At 35.8% G+C, this 21,862-nt stretch overlaps 1 protein-coding gene across 1 annotated transcript; it reads right to left on the bottom strand.

Moving 5' to 3' along the window:
- Nucleotides 1-14,909: 14,909 nt before the first annotated feature.
- On the bottom strand, nucleotides 14,910-21,189 carry LOC111916195 (uncharacterized; the record flags this gene model as incomplete). The annotated part of the gene is made up of 5 exons (XM_052771705.1): nucleotides 20,710-21,189; nucleotides 20,313-20,604; nucleotides 18,887-19,877; nucleotides 17,319-18,123; nucleotides 14,910-16,973 (listed from the first exon to the last, which is right to left on the bottom strand). Coding segments are annotated over exons 1-5 (4,632 nt in total), but the record flags the coding sequence as incomplete, so codon positions are not given.
- Between the last annotated feature and the right edge of the window lie 673 nt (nucleotides 21,190-21,862).

The raw sequence follows: 21,862 nt of genomic DNA on the forward strand, positions 1-21,862 counted from the left end.
TCAAGCTATACATTCTTTAAGGAATTGTTTATCCATATTTTAAAAGATGCTCAATTACTTGAGACTAAATCGGGGATTAGCAACAGATTAAGTCATAATCAATCATCGGTTAGCGCCATTATATGCTCAGGCCTTTTTCCTAGCATTGCATCTGTAGTGGTATGTATGCTTAATGCTTATTTATTTAATTTACAATTTACAATACAATTGATAGATATATGAATCCATATGTTACTTAATTTTGTTTTTTTTTATTTTTAATATGTGCAGCATAGGGAGACATCAATGTCCTTCAAAACTATAGATGATGTCCAAGTCTTACTCTATGCAGTAAGTATTAAAGAAATAGCAATGCACTTTCATTCATTTGTTTCATATTTTTTTCACATTTCTCTAATGATATTTTTCCTTGAGTCATAGAATGATTGGCTCATATCTTGTTTTTTGATATTTATACACAGTTTTTTTCTTACGTCGGTGGTGGCGAAGTTCAAGATTAAGGGAGACTTGTAATCATGTTTGGCTTTCCTTTCCAGTAAGAAACAGAGTTGTATGATTATTTGTTAGTTTTATAGGAATGTATAACACATGTTAGCAATGTATTATTTTTGTTTAACATTTGAATGATTTTTTGTATGACATTATAATTTGTGCAATTTATTTTATATTATGCAATGGATTGTATTTTTTGTATATGGTATTTTATTTCTGTTATAAGAAATTAAATGAAATTTTAATTTAAAAATTAATAAATATATAAATTTATTTTTTTTTAAACATTTAAATTTACGATACGCAAAAATGTATGTCATCTTCATTTATGACATGGCCTTTCTTGACAGGGGCTTTCTTGATACGCATTGCGTGTCATTAACACGCGCGTCGTAAGGTTACGACACGTGAATGCGTGTCGTCTTCCTTTATGACAAGGCCTTCCTTGATACGCATTGCGTGTCGTAACCGCGCGTCGTAAATGCGCGTCGTAAATGCGCGTCGTCTATAGATGACGCGCAAAAGCGCGTCGTCTCTCTTTATGACAGGGCCTTCCTTGACACGCATTTGCGCGTCGTCTGAGCGTTTTACGACGCGCAATGAGCGTCGTAAAAGGCCTTTTTTCTAGTAGTGTCTCCAAATTCAAGTTCCATACTTTTGGGTAGACCTTTTCTTAAAACTTCTAAAACAAAAAATTATGTCTATAACGGAACTTTAACTATATAATTTGATGGTGAAGTTATCAACTTCAATATTCATGAAGCAAAAAAGGTTCCTTCTGATGTTCAATCTATCAATCTTGTGAATATGATCTAGCCCTAAAATAAAAAAGGTTTAAACTTGTCTAACAATGAAGTTCTAGATTTAGTTTTGTAACGAAAACTAGACAGCAGCAAAGCCAAAGAACTTGCAAAGGAGTTCGATATAAATAACGAGGTGTTGGAGATTTTGGAGTTTACTAATGACAAGAAGCATATGAGAAGGTTGATGTGTTGGAAAGGACCACATACTTAGAATGAAGCACATTCAGGGGCTAAGTCGAGCTAACGACTTAAAACAATGGCAGCTAACCGGGAGGCAACCCGGGGGTATTTTTGTCATTTTTTCATTTTTCGCATTTCATCGTTTTAATTGTTCCAAATGACTTTTCAGCTTTCATATAATTATCAATGAGTTTCCAAAACAGAAAAAATGAATTTCGATTACCGGAAGGTGCCAAAACCGAAAATCGCAAAAATTTACACAACGTTTGACACGACCCGTGTCGTTTTTGACCACATTTGACACGAGGCCGTGTCCAAAAGTTAGTCAAAAAAATCTTAAGTCTGGGAATGACACGGGGCCGTGTCATTTTGCCTTCTTCTGACACGGGGCCGTGTCCGACGCACTGTAAGGTTAAAACATATCGGATTTTGCTCATTTTTTCACCACACCCACTACATTCACTCGTTTTCTCACCACTTTTCTTCCTTAAAACCGATTTCACTCTTAAACCACCTTATATTCCTCGATTCCAAGTGAAATCTTCTCCCAAGTTATCAAATTTCTTTCCCTACACTTCATCTTCTTCATCTTGAAGCTCTTTGTTGGACCTTTCATGGTGAATTCGGGTTTTTCTCACAAACCCTAGGTCTGGAAATTGACCATTAATTGTGTTAATTTGCTTGCTTTGTTTTGTAGGATAAGCTTAGGGAGGACAAAGGATGAATCTTCACCACAAAAGTCACACATTCAAGCATAAATCCGGTATACTCCTTCCAATACTTATTTAGTTTCTTGAAATTGTTCAAAGTTTGTATCTTTGTGTGATTATTGGTAGTTATTGATGGGAAATTTGATTTGGAATTAGTTCTCTCTTGCCTTTGTGCATTTGAAACCCATGGCACCCAAAACTTCAAAAAACAGAGTAGAGTCCCGCCCTTCTCCAAGCATCGAGGACGATGCTTATTTTAAGCTTGGGGAGGGGTATGAGGTATTTCATGTTGCATGGTTTTACTTGTCTAAAGAAAATAAAAAAAATGTATTTTATTTTATTTTTGTTTTGATCCAATCCCAAGCAACTGAATCTTCTTAAAACAATTGAGTTGATAAGTGAGTCGTATGCCTTGAGATTAAACCTGCCCGTTCTTCATTAAAACCTTACAGCGGTCAAATTACACACGTGCACGCCTCCTGAAGCTATTCGTGCAAAATAGAAAATGAAAAGGTTTTCAACACCGAATCATAGCGATAGGTATGAGTCAATCTTTGGGACATGTGACCGGTCTCATGAGTAGTAAGTGCTCAATTGAACCCAAATTGCCAAATTCAAGAAATCATAAAAAGAAGATAAAATTTCATTGACCCGAGCCTTCTAGCACTCTAAAAAGTCTTTTCTGTTTATTCCCTTTTAAATACCTTGCTTAGGGACATTCCCAACTATATACTTATGGGCCTTTGCGTGTTGACTTCAATCCCTCGAGAAAAATGTCTTACAAGCCTCTCACGGTAATAGACTGTGAGATGTCCACAATAGAAAAATCAAGGATGAAAATATAAAGAGATAAGCCTAGAAAATAAATTGAAAAAAAACAATAAATAAATTAATAAATAATAAACAAAAATGTAATATATATATATATATATATATATATATATATATATATATATATATAGATACATTAAAAAATAAAAGTAAATAAATAAAATTATTATTAAGTTAATCTGTGACCTTTGGGATTCGAATAAGTAAACTCCGAGGGGTGTTCTACACCTAATCGCCTAAAGCTGAATTGTTTGGGACTGATTAGGTTGAAAGTTCTCTACAAGGGTTCCATAGAAAGTCATGAACTTAATAATAACAAAAAAATATAGATATGTATAGGTATCCAAATAAAGCTAATTTGTGGCCTTTGAGGTTCAGGCAAGTAAACCCGATGGATCTCTTTAAATCTAGCACACTAAGGTCATCTTGTTTGGATGTGTTAGTTGGAATCCCATTACATGGATTTCAAAGAAAGCAATGAGCTTTATTTGTAGGAAAATATAATTAGATAGTTTTTATATATATTTATGTTTATAGTTTAATTGAATAATATGTTTAGGAAAAATGTTTGGCTGCCAAAGGATTCCTTTGGACTTGGACTTGAACTTATGACATTGTGACTGATCGTTAATTACTTTAACTGGTGTAAGTGGTTTGAAATTTATTACCAATCTGGGTAAATTTTTGGGAATTCTTAGAAAATATTTTTTAGAAAAAGATTGTTGTTAATCAACAAATAGATGGAGTCGGTCATTGTTTTATTTTGTAAAACAAAGATGATTGAGCATGTTTTTGTCACATATGATTTCACGAGAGTAAGACCATAATTTGTTTCATGAATTGACTTGATGCTATTAAAAGTGAATAAGTGTTGTAATCTCCGATTCTGTTGAGTTGTATTAGGGAGTGGCTAAAAGTATTGTTTTTAATTAAAATGTGTTTGTGGGTCCAAAGCCAAGTTAGCTCAAGGCACGACAAATATATTCTAGACTATGTGAAAAAATGGTCAATTGGGTTAGCTTATTTTTGTTTTGTTATGTTTTGTTAGATTCATGGCATTGTACTCAAAAAACAAAAAGATCTAGACTTTTATTTTCTTCTTTTCTTCTCTCCAGTTTATGTCTATCTTTTGTTCTTTCTTGAGGACAAGAAAGGTCTAAGCTTGGGGAGATTTGTTAGGTGCATTTTATGCACCATTGAATCATGTTTAATTAACTCTTTGCATTTCAATTTAGTAATAATCCATGCATTTTACTTGTTTTGGGACAAAACTTGGCACACTTTATTTCCACACTTTTTATGCCATTTCAGGTGGTTCTGGAGGTTGGAGATGAATCCGGGTGGTGAAAAAGGGCCGGAAACAAAGATGCGGATTTTTCAGAGCAAAATTTAAAAAAACAAGAATTTGTCACAGAAGAGTTGACACGGGTCGTGTCTCTTTTGACACGGGTCATGTCAAATGGTTTATCAACGTATATTGGTTGCGGATTAGAAATTTTTCCAACTTTTTGAGTGACACAGGGCCGTGTCATTTCTTCACAATTTGACACGGGGTCGTGTTTGTCGCATAACTTCCTGGCCCAATTTTCTTTTATGATCTAATTTCGGGATTTTTAGCCAAAAAAGATACTCTCTTTCACTCCAGGCGACCAAGGACAACTCTTAGAAGAAGTTTTTAGTTTGTAGCTTGAAGAAGATCATTTGGAAACATTTTAATTTCATCTTTGTAAGCACTTTAGTACTTTAACTTCCTTTCTAGACTTGTTAATCTTGTTCTTGTCATGTGTGGCTAGAACCCTAGACTCTCCAACTTTATGTATTGACTATTGTGCGTGATTTCAGCCATGTGATTTGGTGTTTGTTTCTAAATGCTATATAATGAATTTGATTTTGTTTCAATTGAAAGTTTGATTTCAATTCTAGTTCTTATTGGCCATTTGAGTTAGGGTTAAATCGAACAAGTTATCTATTGTGCAAAATCCGTAATTGTTTTGTAAAATAGAACAAGTAACAAGCAATAAAATGAATTCATTAGAATAAATCTAGTGTAAATCAAATTCACACATTCTTACACTCCCGAGCTTGTGAGGAGTATTGAATGTTGTTGGGAATATTCACACAAAGTATAATGCAATCTCTCCATTTAGATCATATTCGTAAGGTTAGGATTAATCAAAGAGCTTATTTTGATTAATCAATATGGTGAATGAGAGGTGTTAGAGCTTGTTAGCATTTCCAAGTACCAACTTAGATAGATTCGAACAAATTTCATTTCATGTATGGAATCACATTACTAATTTGTCTTGCATAGAGTTAGAGTACTTATAAATCCTGAATTTATTTTAGTTAATCAATTGTTTACTCATTACTTTAGTCTTTTGTTTAAATCAGTGCATATAAACTCCCATATTCTTGTAACCACATTTGTACCTTACGCAAAAAGGTATAAGCCATTGTTCTATGTCTCTGTGGATCAACCCTACTTACCTTGTATTACATTTTTAGTGCAAAGTAGTAGTGTTTTTGGAGTCATTTTGTACCCATTAATTTGTTGGGTTTGACATGCCTAACAATATTATACCTAAAATATCCATAGAAAAGCAATAGTTTGTAATCTTAGGAAATTCTTCTTCCTTTCCTCCGTCTTCAAGGGCATTGACCCTATGATGATCAGGTTTGGAATATGGTTTTGATTGGTAGGGTCTTTGTGCCGGTGATTCGGCCTTCCTATTAGGGTGATCATATGAGTTTGATGGGTTGCTCCTTTTTTGGATCTCCTTGTCTTCTTCGAGCCTTAGGAAGCTTAATGCTCTGCTTCAAACCTCATCCATTCTCTTGCATGGGGTCATTACAAGGTCTTCATAGAAAGGAGAGTCCTTTTAAGCCCATTTTAAAGGCTTCAACTACAGTCGCCATATCAATGTTAGGGATACTAAGAGCATCCCTGCCAAACTTGTTCACAAAAGTCCTAAGGCATTCGTTAGGATCCTAAACCACTCAATAAAGATCACTAATGAACTTTTCGAATGTTCTGCTACAAGAAAATTGATTGTTAAACAAATTAACTAAGTGTGAAAATGAAGTAATAGAGTAAGGAGGAGCATTAAGAAGCCATTTTGGGGCTCCTCCTATGAGAGTCGAACCAAAACCATTGCACAAGCAAGCTTCCTTCAACTGTGCAGGAATGACGATGATCTCCATTCTTTCCCTATACTGTGCCACATGCTCCTCCGGATCTGTGGTCCCATCATAAGGCGTCATGCTAAGCATTTGGAAGCTCTTTGGGACATCGGTATAAGCTATTTCAGGAGCAAATATTGAGATCCTATGGCTTGTGGGGGATACTTCTGGTATAGGTTGGACTATTCCAGGTACGCTTAAGATCATTTGTCATAGCTGTAGAAGTCCTTTGGCCACGAGCGAGCTCATTCCTGCATCAACATGCATAGAGTTAGTGGTGAAGGTGTTATTACTGACAAAGTTACCAGGATCCTTGTTATTGGGAGTAACTAAGGTTTCGTCGGGATCATAGATCGTATAGGATTGCTCTCTTGCAGTCATCTCCCAGTCAGGAACGGAGGTCGTTATTGACGATCCTATCTCGCAAAGGTTCGTTGAGGATCCCGTGTTATCGAAGTTTAGGATCATGGGCTGCAAATCGAGGGTGCTTTTATTGAGGCTTATGGATCTCCGCCCTCATTCTCTCAATTTCCTTGAGTATCGTCTTGTTGTCCTCCTGGTGTTGGGTCACTTGTCGTTCCAATCTCCTTATCATAGCAAAGAGCTTGTTGTTGGAGATTACTATAGGAGGATCCCAAGATCCTTGAGTAACAACTGGAGGAGTGCTTTTCTTCGATGCATCAAAAGTCTTTTTGGGACCTCCGGATGGAGTTGATGGAAAGCTTTTGGAGGAAATGACAAGGATGAGGGAGGAAGATTGGTTGGTTGTGTAGATATGATTTTCCGAACGGTTTTGAACACCACGGCCCCACGGTGGGCGCCAAATTGTTTTGGTCAAAAATAAACTAAGTAAAATCTAACCAAATTATATGAGAGCTTGTGATGTTCGTGGTAGATCATGTAAGAAATGACAATCAAAGTGACACAAGTGAGTTACAAGGAAAGCCCTTGATCCTTGATAGGATCTCCGGCATAAAACCTTGGGATGTGATAATGATCACCTACCTTGATGATTGTATTGATATAAAGTGTTGAATACAGAGATGAATGTGTGAAGGCAAGTAAAATTGTCGTATATGAGCTAAGTGTATCTGTAGTGTGCTAGTTACATGTGCTATTTATAATCTAATGCTAATAACAAGAAGTCTGATAATTTCGGGATCCTCCAGAATCAGCATATGAACGTTATTTGACTTGGTATTCCGAGACTTTTCCTGGTTGAGATGACTCTTCGTTGAGAATGGGTTTTGTGTTGACTCGTTCTGTACATGTGAGAAAAATAAAGAAAATATAGTCGTTACAAGTGTAGAAATATTAGTGATAATATTCAGGATCCTGGGATATGTTTAAGGATCTTGTGGCTTCAGAAGTATTTTAGGATCCTGAATATGAGTCAAGGATCCTGCCCCTAACAAGTGCTATAAATCTTAGGAAATTTATGGGGATAATCCCAACTTAAGATAACACATTAGTGTTATAAACCTTATTTTTAAACGATAGGATCTTGACATATGTTAAAAAATAAGAGGGTTGACAAGTCACTACAACATGAAATGATCCCCTTATTCACATCCCAAAGTAGGGTTTCGTGCATCCAAGCGAGGTGTAGAAATCTTAACTTTTATGAAAGAGGTAATTAAGTCTCTAAACCATGGAGGGGATTAAGTACTCTTAATCATAGAATGATGTACTTATTGGGATCTCTGAGTGCAAGGATCCTCAGACGTTAGGATCCTATTTGGTCAGGATCTTTGAATTTTGGGATCCGTATGTGTCAGGATCCTTGAGTTTTGGGATCCTTGTGTGTCACAATCCTTGAGTTTTGGGATCCTTGTGTGTCAGGATCCATGAGTTCCTACGCATAGCAAACATTAGCTTAAGGGTGGGTATTAGCTTGGCCAACACCCCTCCGATGCTTAAGTTAGTAATGGTTTTGAGAAGGGTAAATAAAAGAAACATATAAAAGTAAAGGGTAGAGAAAATGTACCTCGAAGTTGACAAAATTGATTTACGCGACTTACATGAAGTATGCCTTTAGATGAATGGAATTCCAGGATCTCGACAAAGCATTCCCTTCAAGGGTAGCTAACCAATATGCCCCCATTCATTCTTTTGGATCGATGAGATATGGTCCTTCCCATTTAGATGCCAATTTGCCTACACTAGGATCCTTGGTATTTTGGAATGTCTTCCTAAGGACCAAGTCATCTACCTGGAATCTTCCAGATTTGATGTTCTTGTTATACGCTTTAGTGATCCTTTGTTGATAAGCAGGAATATAGATACTGGCAAGATCCTTGAGTTCATCGATAGTGTCAAGATCCTAGGCTAGGATCCTATCGTTGTTCTCTTGATCCTGCTATTGATATTACTACTTCAGTAGGGATCACGACTTCCGTTCCAAACACCAAGGAGTTTGGATCTTGACCGGTGGCCATTTTGAAGTGTTCCAATATGCCCATAGGACGAAAGGAAGTTCATCTGCCCATCTTCCTTTCTTCTCATCTAACCTCTTCTTTAAATTGTTGACTATGATCTTGTTGTTGGATTCAGACTGACCATTATCTTAGGGATGAACAGGAGTGGACATTATGATTTTAATCCCCCTGCTCATGCAAAAGTCTCTAGTCCTTTTGCTTATGAATTGGGACCCATTGTCACATATGATCTCAGTAGGGATCCCGAACCTGGTCAGGATATTGTGCTTGATAAAAGAGATTGTTTCCTTGTCTTGTACTTTAACAAAGGCCTCAGCCTCTATGCACTTCGAGAAGTAGTCTATCCTTACCAACATGAACACCTTTCTACCAGGAGCTTTTGGTAGCTTTCGAACTATATCTATTCCCCCATTTCATGAACAACCAAGGGGAGATGATAAGATGTAACGGTGCTGCAAGTTGATGTAGGATGTTGTTATGCCTTTGGCATGCATCACATTTTTTTCACATATAAAAAGGCATCTCTTTTCTTCATTGGCCTGTAGTATCCTCTCCTTAACACTTTGGACCATAAGGATCTGCCCTCATTGTGGTTGACACAGTCTCCTTCATGTATATCTTTTAGGACTTCTACAACTTTGTGACCTTAAAACTTTGGACCATAAGGATCTGCCCCCATTGTGGTTGACATAGTCTCCTTCATGTATACCTTTTAGGACTTCTACAACTTTGTGATCTTCTAAGCATCTAAGGTATGGGTTTGCCATGGATTTCAAGTATAGTCTTCCTTGGATCACCACAAATCGTGAGACCCTCATCTTGAATGCTCTGTCACTTTTCTCTTCTCTTGGTATCATGCCATTTTCGAGATATTCCATGATGTGTTGGATCCAGGATCTCGAGTTTTGAGGAGGATCCTGGATGTTAGCATCCTGACGATTAGGATATTAGGGAAATGGTTGAAGGTCAGGATCCTTGATTATTACTATGTTGGTTGTTTGGTCATTGGGATTATTAGTTTTATTGGAGGGATATTCTATTGTTGGGATTAATATATAGGTTATTGGTATCCTAACTTTTGGCGGGATCCTAATGGGAGACCCTAGGTTGGCTAATGTATCTGCCTCATCATTTTCTTCTCTAGGAACTTGGCTTAGGCTGAAAGTTTCAAATTCGGAGGCCGGATTTTTGAGGATTTGGAGGTATAGTACTAGTCTTTCGCCTTTAAATGCATAGGATCCATTAAAATGATTAGTTAATAATAAGAAGTCAATGAATACTTGAAGATCCTTGATTTGAAGATCTTTGGTCAGCTGTAATCCCATAATCAATGCTTCGTATTCAACTTCGTTGTTGGTTGCATCGAATTCGTAGCTAACTGCTTGGGGTATGATGCCCCCCTGTGGCGATTTTAGTATGATCCCCACACATGTTCCTCTAAAGTTTGAGGATCCGTCGGTGAAGAGCGTCCATCTTCCCATTCTTTCTTTTCTTTGGAGTTCCTTGCTTTCCAATTATACTTTAGGTTGTAGATCATCAATGAAATCAGCCACAAAGTCTGCTTGTGCTTGCAACTTTATTGCTTATCTAGGTTCATATTTTATGTCATATGTGCTTATCTTCGCATACCACTTTTCCATCCTACCTGACATCTTTGGTTTTCGTATAACATTCTTAATGGGGTAATTAGTTCTTACATGTATAGCATGTGTTTCATTATAGTGTCTTAACTTTGTGGAAGTAGTTACTAATGCAAGTATTAGTTTTTCAAGATAGGAATACATGGTCTCCGGATCCAAGAGACTTTTACTTACATAGTAGATGGGATCTTGGTCCCTGTTGAGATCCTTCGCTAAAACGACACTTACAAAGTTAGAGGATACTGAAAGGTATAGGATAAGTGGTTCTCCATCTAGTGGTTTCACCAGCAACAATGCAAAACTTAAATAATTCCTAAGTTCCTGAAAAGAATCTTCATGCTCTTTAGTCCACTCAAACCTTTTGTTCTTCAAGATATCAAAGAAAGACTTGCACCTTTATGAGGATCTTGAGATAAACCTGTTAAGTGCTACTACTCTTCTTGTTAGTCTCTAAATATCATTTGTTGAGGATGGGGATCTTAAATTGACGATGGCTTTTATTTGCTCCAAACTTGCTTATATTCCTCTTTTAGTCACCATGTATTAGAGGAACTTGCACGATCTTATTCCAAAGTAGCACTTAGAAGGGTTCAGCTTCATGTTGTATTCATCTAGTATGTTGAAGGCATCTTCAAGATCCTTGAGGTGATCCTTAGCTTTCTTTGATTTTACCACCAAGTCATCGATGTAGACTTCCATGATGTCCCCCAGTTTATCCTTGAACATCCGGTTAACTAATTGTTGGATATTATTCTTTTTATATCAGCCCAGATACCGATTGTTGGAAATATAAAAATCTGATTACCACAACAAAAGGCTCGGCTACCAATTACTGTGTGACAGATATATGAGTTAAAGGTATAAGATATAGATATATATAAAGAATAATAATTGCGGAATAAGTATAAATATGAAAGCTATAATAATATAAATGACTGTATTTAAATGACGTAAAACTATAAATAATATAAATGACTGTATTTAAATAACATAAAGCTATAAATAATATAAATGAATATATTTAAATGACATAAAGCTATAATAAAGTATATAAGTATATAAATATATATCAAGTAGGTTCGTCAATAAATTGACTGAACTGGACTCGTGGAACGACTGGTCGATATTTGTTCTCTTGGAAGGACCGGTCGATATTGGGACTCTTGGAACGACTGGTCGATATTTGTTCAAAGATCAATCCGGTATTTGATAAGTAGTAAAAAGTTCATTTTCATGTAAAATGGGTTGTTTACAAAACAGTGCAAAATACACGAGTCATGTATTTGTATACGGGTATCGGGTGTTTTGAGGAGATTTGATGAGGTTGGAGTGGGTATTTGGAGGGTGTTAGGAGGTGGAATAAGGTTGTAATTTTGGTGGTGTAAGGCAGCAAAGATGGTGAAGTTGAAGGAGCTTTGGGTGGTGATAGATGTAGATTTTCGGAGTGAATCTCTCTGGATAGCCAATTCTCTCTCCCGTCTCTTTGGGGTTTCCCGTGGTCAAAATCGTCCACGAAAATTTCTATATGTAGGTAAGGTTCTGAAGAATTGATGGTGAAAATCTCCCTAGTAGTATTTTTTCTGTGTTGTGCTCGCTTTTATGTTTTCTAACATGAAGATTCTGAACTCAAAAACATAAATCTCTCTGGATAGCCAATTCTCTCTCGCGTCTCTTTGGGGTTTCCCGTGGTCAAAATCATCCACGAAAATTTCTAGATGTAGGTAATGTCCTGAAGAATTGATGGTGAAAATCTCCCTAGTCTTTTTGTGCTTGTACTGAGCCCAGTTTTCTTCGTTTCTGACTTGAAGATTCTAATGTCGAAAAACAGAAAGGTGGTGATGGTTGTGGTTATTTCGAAGGGTTTTTGGAGGAGGTTTAAGGAGGGTTTTTGGAGGGTGTTTGGAGAGTATTTTGAGGTTGTTTGGAAGGTATTTGGAGGTTGTTTTAGTTGTTCTTGAAGGTTGAAGTTGCAAAAGTTGTTCTTGAAGATTGAAGTTGCAAGAGTTGTTCTTGAAGAGGGAGGTGGTATTCTTGGTTGGGAGAGTTTTTTTTTGTTTTGGAGATGTAGCTGGAGGTATTACAAAAAAAAGAACACACACTTTCAAACCATATACATGCACACGTATATATGGTGAAGCAAAAGAAAAATATCTAAGGTACTTTAACTTTGAGTTGGTTAGAAGATGTAGTTGTGATATCCAAGTGCTAGTAGGTGTAGGAAGCACAAGTGGTACTAGGAGTAGGATACGTGAGTTTCTTCTTCCCTTTCTTGACTTTTCCACATACAAATATAATACATATATATATATATATATATATATATATATATATATATATATATATATATATATATATATATATATTAGGAAGTATTACAAACAACAAATGAACACATACTACATACTAACGTATACATATATACATATGAAACAAATATCTAGGACTAGTGCACTTGAGTTTTTGGTTTAAAGTAATGGATGGTATTTCAAGTTGTGGTAGAGACTAGTAGCAAAAAACGTGAGAATGGGTTGGCTATTTTAATTTCCTTGACTTTTCTTTGTTTGTTGACTCTTCCATATATATATATATATATATATATATATATATATATATATATATATATATATATATATATATATATAGTTGAAAGTGTTCAGTCGCACATCTAGATTTTCTTGTCTATACGTTTTCTGTCATTCGCCTATTTTCGTATTTTCCGTTTGGTCACGACTTCATGTAACCTGAAATAACTGATAATATTTGTTAGATAACACAAAAATAGTTCATTTTGTTTCAGTGATGGTCACATATAAAAACGTTTTCAACAATTTCCCCCTATGTGATCATTGCTGAAATAAAGACATATATGATATAATCATGTTGACAGTTTTGAACTTTTGAAGATTCGAGATAAAAGATTTGTCAATAGATAAGATATATAAAACATAGTGATTGTTTTGAAAGTTTGTGACTTTGTTTAACATATCTTATGTAAAAGATTTTCAGAAATTTGTTTCCGAATTAAACTCTCGGGTTCGGTTATCAAAGGGTAGCCATATATGTATCTAAAGAAATTTCCTAAGATTTTATAGCATTATTAATGACGACAAGTGGTCTAACAGGTCGATTCAGATGAACGCTCATAGGTATAACTCACACTTCACTTGGGTGTTTGATTGTTCTGGCAGCAGAACAAGTTAATGATCACTAAAAATGAGTGATATCTCTCTCTGACGACTCACACTCATATTGGAGGTGTTCGACTATGCTTTTCCCGAAAGGTCACTTAGTCTCATTATTAGATAATCAATCACATAAGACTGGTTTCGGCATTACTCAGCGGGTTTCTTCATTCATACCATTTAAGTTCACTCTCTCTCCGTCAGGAAATACATGTAGAGGGGTTTAGCAATTTTCATAGTGCAGTTTGCAACTAAGAATCTTCAATGATGAAGGCTACAGTATCCCGGGAAATCCATTGTTGTTGCAGCTTTTTCTTTGATGGTATCCTTTTTGTTGATCAATATCTATTTGTTGTAAAAGGATATTTTGTTTTAGCATCGAGAATTTGCTACATTTGAGAAAATTGGGATTTTTGAGAGTATCTATCTTGCGGGATTAAGATATCCCTTTTTGTGAAAAATGGTTAAAAACAGATCACGAGATCTTTTGATGTTTGCTTTGAAATAACCATGTGGTTGAACTTTGTTTGAAAATACCAAATTTAGAGTTTTTTTTTTTTTTTTGTTTGGTATTTCTTCGGTGAATGATTTGGCTTTCTTGTTGATTCTTCTTTATCTTGTTTCGTCTTTTCTTGTTGATGGATCACGGGATCTCAAGACATCATTTTTGGTTGGCTTATATCTAGGTAGGGATTAGTGGTATAAAAGACAGTTTGTCTAGTATGTAAGAAATGAATGTATCGTCCCTGGTCATTTTGATATCTAAGCAAAAATGAGACCGTGACAAGGTATAATCGGATATACCTTATAAGCAATAGTGACACACCTAAGCTCACAAGAAATGAATTCCACAATGATTCAGATTGATGAGGCACAAATTCTCACATGGGTTTTTGTTTTCATCCGAACCTCCTAACCTTATGTCCCTTTTTAAAATCATCAATAATGAAATAAAATTGAAGGAAATAAAGTTATGTACATTATGAAAAGTAGGAGATTTGAACCTTCACTCCAATTGAGAATCAATATGACTTAAAATCTTCATCGAGCATAAGCATCTGAAAATTAAGTCAAAAGACGATTAATCACAAGGTTCTATAAAAGCTTATTATGGCAAGTCTTTTATTATATTTTTGAAGATTTGTTTTTCTGAATGTTTTTGGAAATATTGGTTATTTCAATGTTTTTGGTTTTTTTTGAAAAGAAAGCAGTTTTCAAATGTTTTTGAATTTTCTTTTTGAGTGAAAGTAAACACACTTTTGTACAAACAAAAAGTAAAAGTTTAAGGATGGATGTTATCTGGATTTAACATTCCTAGACGGCCTAGGAAGTATTGAAACTTTGTTTCATCGAGAGCCTTAGTGAAGACATCGGCAATTTGATCTTCGGAGTTGATGAAGTGTAGTTCGATATGACCTTTTTGAATGTTGTCTTTGATAAAGTGATATCGAATGTCGATGTGCTTTGTCATGGAATGGTGAACGGGATTGTGAGAAATGGCAATTGCACTGGTTGAGTCACAAAATATGGGAATTTGTGAGATTTTGAAGCCATAGTCATGCAGTTGAGTTTGCATCCATATGACTTGTGAGCAACAGCTGGCGGCAGCGACATATTCAGCTTCTGCTGTTGATGTGGATACACAAGTCTGTTTTTTTGAAGTCCAACTCACTAGTCTACCTCCTAAGAATTGACAGCTACCAGATGTACTCTTTCTATCTAGCTTGCATCCTCCGTAGTCTGAGTCGGTGAAAGCGTTTAGCTGAAAATCGGATTTAGCTGGATACCAAAGGCCGAGTTTGGGAGTGCCTTTAAGGTATTTGAAGATACGTTTCACAGCAACTACATGGGATTCCATAGGATTTGCTTGGTATCTAGCACACACACATGTAGAAAACATGATGTCAGGTCTGCTGGCAATGAGGTATAAGAGTGATCCAATCATTCCACGATATCTTTTCTGGTCAACGGGTTTCCCATTTAAGTCTGCATCGATTTTGTATCCAAAAGCCATTGGAGTTTTTGCGGTATTTGATTTGTCCATTGAAAAGCGAGTGAGTAGGTTTTTGACATAATTCTCTTGGTTGATGAAAATGCCATCAGTTGACTGTTTGATTTGAAGTCCGAGAAATGTAGTCATCTCCCCAATCATGCTCATTTCGAATTTGCTCTTCATTAGATCTGCAAACTTAACACTTAAAGATTCATCAGTAGAACCGAAAATAATGTCATCAACATATATTTGTACGATTAACAGATGTTTATTAAATATTTTACGAAAGAGGGTTTGATCGATTGAACCTCTTTTAAAACCTGATTCTTCGAGAAAGGTTGACAACGTGGCATACCAGGCTCGAGGTGCTTGTTTTAAGCCATAGACAGCTTTCTGTAATTTAAAGCTGTGATCTGGAAATTTGGGATCTTCAAAACCTGGTGGTTGTTGGATGTATACTTCGCGATCTATCTCTCCGTGTAGGAATGCACATTTAACGTCCATTTGGAATACTTTGAAGTTCTTATGCGCAGCATATGCAAGAAAGATACGAATTGCTTCAATTCGAGCAACTGGGGCATACGTTTCATCGTAGTCGATTCCTTCTTGTTGTGAATATCCTTTGACTACAAGACGTGCCTTGTTTCGACAAATGATTCCTTGATCGTCAGTCTTGTTTCTGTATACCCATCTTGAACCTATAACAGTAACATCGGGTGGAGTAGGAACAAGATTCCATACGTCGTTTCTTTCAAATTCTGCTAGCTCTTCTTGCATAGCTTTTACCCAGTCTGGATCTTTTATAGCAGAATGTATGGTTTTGGGTTCATTTGTGGATAAAAAGGCTCCAAATAAACATTCATTTGTGGATGCGGCTCTAGTCTGAATGGCTAAGTTGGGATCTCCGATGATTTGGTCAGTTGGATGATTTCTGGTCCACTTTATTAAGCGATTCTCTTCTGCTATAATAATTGGAGTTTCAGTATCCCATTGTTCTTCTCCAGGAGTTTCATCTTGGAATAGGTTTGAAGGTTCCCCCATAAATGATGCATTGGGGTTGTTTTGGCTATTTGGGGATTGGGCATTTAAAGGAGGATTTGGTGTTTGTTCCAAAGAGGAAGTATGTGTTGGTGGTTCCCCCTCGAATTGATCTGCATCATTTTGGTTTGTTTGTGGAATAACTTCACTGGGTGTTCCTGTAGGATCAATTAAAGTAGTTAGAAGTTCAGAATTGTAAGCAGTTTTTGGTTGTTCAAAAAGTAAATCAAGATCGATTTCAATGTCTATGTCAGGAGAAGGTGTTTGTTGAATTGGATTTTGAAAAATATTTTCAATCATTTTTGAACCAAAATGTTCACGATCCAATTTCCTGACATAAAATTCATCGAAATGAACATCGGTACTTTCTTCAATTACTCTGGTACGTTTGTTCAGTACTCTATAAGCAGCTGAAGAAAATGAGTAACCAAGGAAAATTCCTTCGTCCGACCTTGATTCAAATTTTGAAAGGTGATCTTTATTGTTCTTTACGAAGCATCGACAACCAAAAATATGGAAAAATTTGATGTTTGGTTTTCGGTTGTTAATGACTTCATATGGTGTTTTATGAAGATGTTTATGGATTAAGGAACGATTTTGAGTGTAGCAAGCTGTGGCTATTGCTTCTGCCCAGAAGTATTGTGGCAGATCAGCAAAGATAAGCATTGATCTTGCAGCTTCACATAGACTTCGGTTCCTTCTTTCGACAACACCGTTCTGTTGTGGAGTGTATGGGGCTGAGAAGTTATGTTCAATTCCTTTGTCTTTGAGAAATGAATCTAGAGTATTGTTTTTGAACTCTAAACCATTATCACTTCGGATTCTTCGAACAGGTCGTTTCAGCTTCAGCTCGATTTGTTTGATGAAGTTGATCATCTCTTCAGGTGCTTTTGATTTTAGTCTTAAGAAAAAGACCCAAGTAAAGCGCGAGAAACCATCAACGACAACAAGAATGTACTTCTTCCCTTGTATGGTTTGGGTTTTGGCAGGGCCACAAAGGTCTATGTGCAACAATTCTAGTGGTTCGGATACACTAGATTCTGAGATGCTTTTGTGAGTGGATCTGGAAAGTTTTCCTTTTTCACATGCGGCACAAAGAGTTTCGTTATCAAGCTTCAGGAGTGGTAGCCCTCGAACAAGATCATCGCCGATTAATTTGTTGATGTACCCAAAGTTTAGATGGGAAAGGCGACGGTGCCATAACCAACTAATATCTGCTGGGGCTTTAGATAGCAGACATATATCGGGTTTACCGTAGATAAGATCCATGTCAAGTGGATACATATTTCCGGCACGGTCAGAATCAACTATAACATCTTTTGTTTTGCCGTCCATGATCAAGCTTCGTTGTTTGGTGAAAAGAACTTCAAGATTGTTATCACACAGTTGAGAAACACTGATGAGGTTGTGTTTCAGGTCATCGACGAAGGCAACTTTCTTTATGGTAAAATTACCATTTGTTATGTTTCCATAACCTTTGATTTTTGCTTTCATGTTGTTTCCGAAGGTAACATCTTGATTGGTTTGTATAGGTTTGAAGTCACGTAAGTAGTTCCGGTTTCCTGTCATATGCTTGGAGCAGCCACTATCAATATACCATGTATCATCATTGGGTGGGTTCTCCAGCATTAAGTACCTACAATCAGACAGAAAGTTTAGGTACCCAAATCTGAATGGGTCCTGGTTTATCAGTTGTTATTTTGGGTGCTTTGCTTGATGAATTTCTTTTATCATTTGACTTCACATTATTGTAATGGTTTGGTTTATGACAATGGAATGGTTGAGGTTTGATTTGATCTATTAAGTTTACCCAAAATGTGATTTGTTTTTGAAAGCCTATGGGTTGATAAGATCTGTGATTTGGTGAAAGATATCCTAGATGTGAAGGTTTGTTTGAAAAGTTTTCTTCATATCTGGGATGTGATGGGCGGTTTTGAAAAGCTTTTTGATGATGATGGTGTGAAACTTTCTGATGTGATGGTTTTTGAAAGTTCCTTGAATGATTAAAAGTGATATCTTGAAAGCGGTTTTCAAAAGGTTTTGGAAAAGGTTTTGGTTTTTGTTTGGAAAGACGTTTATGAGGTATGACGTAGGGTTTATCTGGTTTCTTTGAATGGTTTTCAAAAATGTTTGGCATGATAAGTGGGGTTTTGGTGACTTGAATGGATTTTTTGCTTGTTTGTTGTTTCTTGGAGTATTTTTGTCCCAGACTAGTTTTTCCAACAATTGATGAAGTCATTGTAGGAAAAACAGTTGGTATAGAAGTACTACCATCCTCATAAGAGGAATTTTCTCCATTCAAAAAGTTTTTGAGTTTAGTGGTTCCATCGGTATGTTTGATTTGGTGAGTTAAAGAACTTGCAGAGTTTGTTTCAGAATTTACAACTCTTTTGAAAGACTTTTTGGAAACACTGAAAGCAGTATCATCTGGACTACAGTTGATAACTGTTTCGTCATCTGAATCTTCCTCATTAAGAGATGTGAAAAGATCTGGTAGAGTAGATTCAGAGTTTTCACAATTCGTCATGTATTCCTGTTTTGCTTGTTCAATTTCAAAGGATTCTCTTCCAATTCCTGGTCTATAATTCGTATCAATTTTGCCAGTTCCTAAGGTGTTTGCCTTTGTGAAAATATCATCACTTAGTTTTCTAGCAACTTTGATAGAATCCATATTCCACATCAGTCTTTTATTCTCGGTTTTAAGAGAATTGATTTGTTTTAAAGAATCAGTCAATTTTTCATTTAGAATATTGTATTTATCAGTTGATTCTTGAAAGTCTTGTTTCAACTGAAGGATTTCCATTTCTAAAACATCTTTTGTTTCAGAAGAAATGATTGACTGATCTTTTAGTTCCAAATCCCTTTTCTGAATTAGGGACTGATTTAATTGTTCCAAGACGTGATTATAATCTTCTGATTTTCTTTCAACGTCTCTTTCCAATTTGCTTTTAGTTCTTGTTGATTCTCCAAATTTGAGTTGCAAGGTTTGTAACTCAGATTTGCAAATATCATAATTGACCATTGTGTCATGATATGTTTTGAGATCAGTTTCCAGACTAGTCTCAATTTTGGTTATGTGGGACTCAAAAATTGTTTTGGAAAAACCAAGTTCAGAGATCATAGACCATACCTGTTCTATGACGTTTGGAGCTCTTGAAGGTATTTCAACACCAACTACGAAGCAGAAGTTTGATTGTGCTTGTTCATTATCAGCTTCGTCATCAGATGTTGCCCAGTATTCTACGCTTGGTTCATGGATTGCCATCAATGCTTTTTGCTTTTCTTGGTTTTCTAGTTTCTTCAATTCATCGGCTCTTTGAGCATAGTATGCTGAGTCTTTGATTTTAGTTTTGTTTTTGGCTCGGCATTCTCTGGCATAGTGATTTGTTCCTTTGCAGTTGTGACAAATGATCACTTCTTCATCACTTTCATCCTTTTGACTTTTAATCGGAAGTCTTTCAGGTGCTTGAGTTTGGGTTTGTTGGGAAGGTTGAGAATGGTTTTGTTGGAATCCAAAATTTTGGTTGTTTTGAAAACCATTGTTTTGATTGTTGTAACCTTGATTTTGGAAACCTCTGTTTTGATTTTGAAAACTGTTGTTTGGATTGTGATTATGACCTGAGTTGGGATCGTTTTGAAATCCCTGGTTTTGAAAACCTTGGTTTGAGTTATTTTGGAAAGAAGGTCTTTGAGAATTTTGTCCAAAGTAAGGTCTTGGTTGAAAACCTAAGTTATTTTGTCCAAAAGACGGTCTTGGTTGAAAACTTGAGTTATTTTGTCCAAAAGATGGTCTTGTTTGAAAATTTGGTCTAAAGTTTGATTGACCATGATTTGGGATAAATCTCTGGAGATTTGTGTTTGCAACCAAAGCACACAGTTGTTGATAATCTGCTTCATCATTTGAATCAGACTGGAAGGATTGGTTTTGAAAAGATGTAGTCTGATTAAAATGATTAAAGTTTTGATCATTGTAAGGTGTTTGGTTTTGAGAAGTTGTGGACACAAGAGCAAGTGGTCCTCCAAAAGCTTCAATGGTTGGTGGGTCAATCGAGGATTCATACGATTGAAGTTCTCTATACAAATTGTACAAAGATTCGGTATGAATAGCTGGATTTCCCTGAATAATGAGTTTAACCATTTTCCAGCTTTCGAAAAGATTGTTTAAAAACTTGAGATTTATCTCGTGTTGTGTCTTTTTGATACCCAAATTGTTCATTTTAACCATAATCAAATTGAACCTATCATGAGCATCATGGATAGTTTCTGATGAAAGCATTTTGAAATTATCGAATTCATTCAAAACAGATGTTCTTTTGTTTCCGATAATTCTTTTATTTCCACAAAAACGATTTTTCAAATTTTCCCAAATTTGATTTGCGGTTAACATCATAATGTCATCCATTTGACTTAGAATACTGTGAGGTATTCCAGACACAAGTTCCTTTTTGGCTTGGAGTTCCAACTTTCTTATGATATCGGTTTGAGTGGCTTGATTCGTAGCAAGAGTAGCCATATTTTCTAGAGTAACATATGTTCCTTCTACACACTTCCAGATATCTTCATTTATAGCGTTAAGATGAAGATTCATACGGCCAACCCACGAATTATACTCTTCAGGAATAAGTATGGGTGCCCGTGAACCAGATCCTAAGCTATTTGCAATGGACACAGAGTTCATGTTGGAGTAATTTGCCAAAGACATTTTTTTTAAAAGGATTTTGAACAAGTGATATTAAAATGAAATTTTTAAAGACAAGCTTATGGAAGGTTTATAAACGCTATAACCAAAAGTTTTTCGACAAAAATTTCAAGGTAAATCACACAAGCTCTGATACCAATTGTTGGATATTATTCTTTTTATATCAGCCCAGATACCGATTGTTGGAAATATAAAAATCTGATTACCACAACAAAAGGCTCGGCTACCAATTACTGTGTGACAGATATATGAGTTAAAGGTATAAGATATAGATATATATAAAGAATAATAATTGCGGAATAAGTATAAATATGAAAGCTATAATAATATAAATGACTGTATTTAAATGACGTAAAACTATAAATAATATAAATGACTGTATTTAAATAACATAAAGCTATAAATAATATAAATGAATATATTTAAATGACATAAAGCTATAATAAAGTATATAAGTATATAAATATATATCAAGTAGGTTCATCAATAAATTGACTGAACTGGACTCGTGGAACGACTGGTCGATATTTGTTCTCTTGGAAGGACCGGTCGATATTGGGACTCTTGGAACGACTGGTCGATATTTGTTCAAAGATCAATCCGGTATTTGATAAGTAGTAAAAAGTTCATTTTCATGTAAAATGGGTTGTTTACAAAACAGTGCAAAATACACGAG

Source organism: Lactuca sativa, chromosome 5 (genome assembly GCF_002870075.4).
Source record: "Lactuca sativa cultivar Salinas chromosome 5, Lsat_Salinas_v11, whole genome shotgun sequence".
In the NCBI taxonomy this organism is placed as follows: Eukaryota; Viridiplantae; Streptophyta; class Magnoliopsida; order Asterales; family Asteraceae; genus Lactuca; species Lactuca sativa.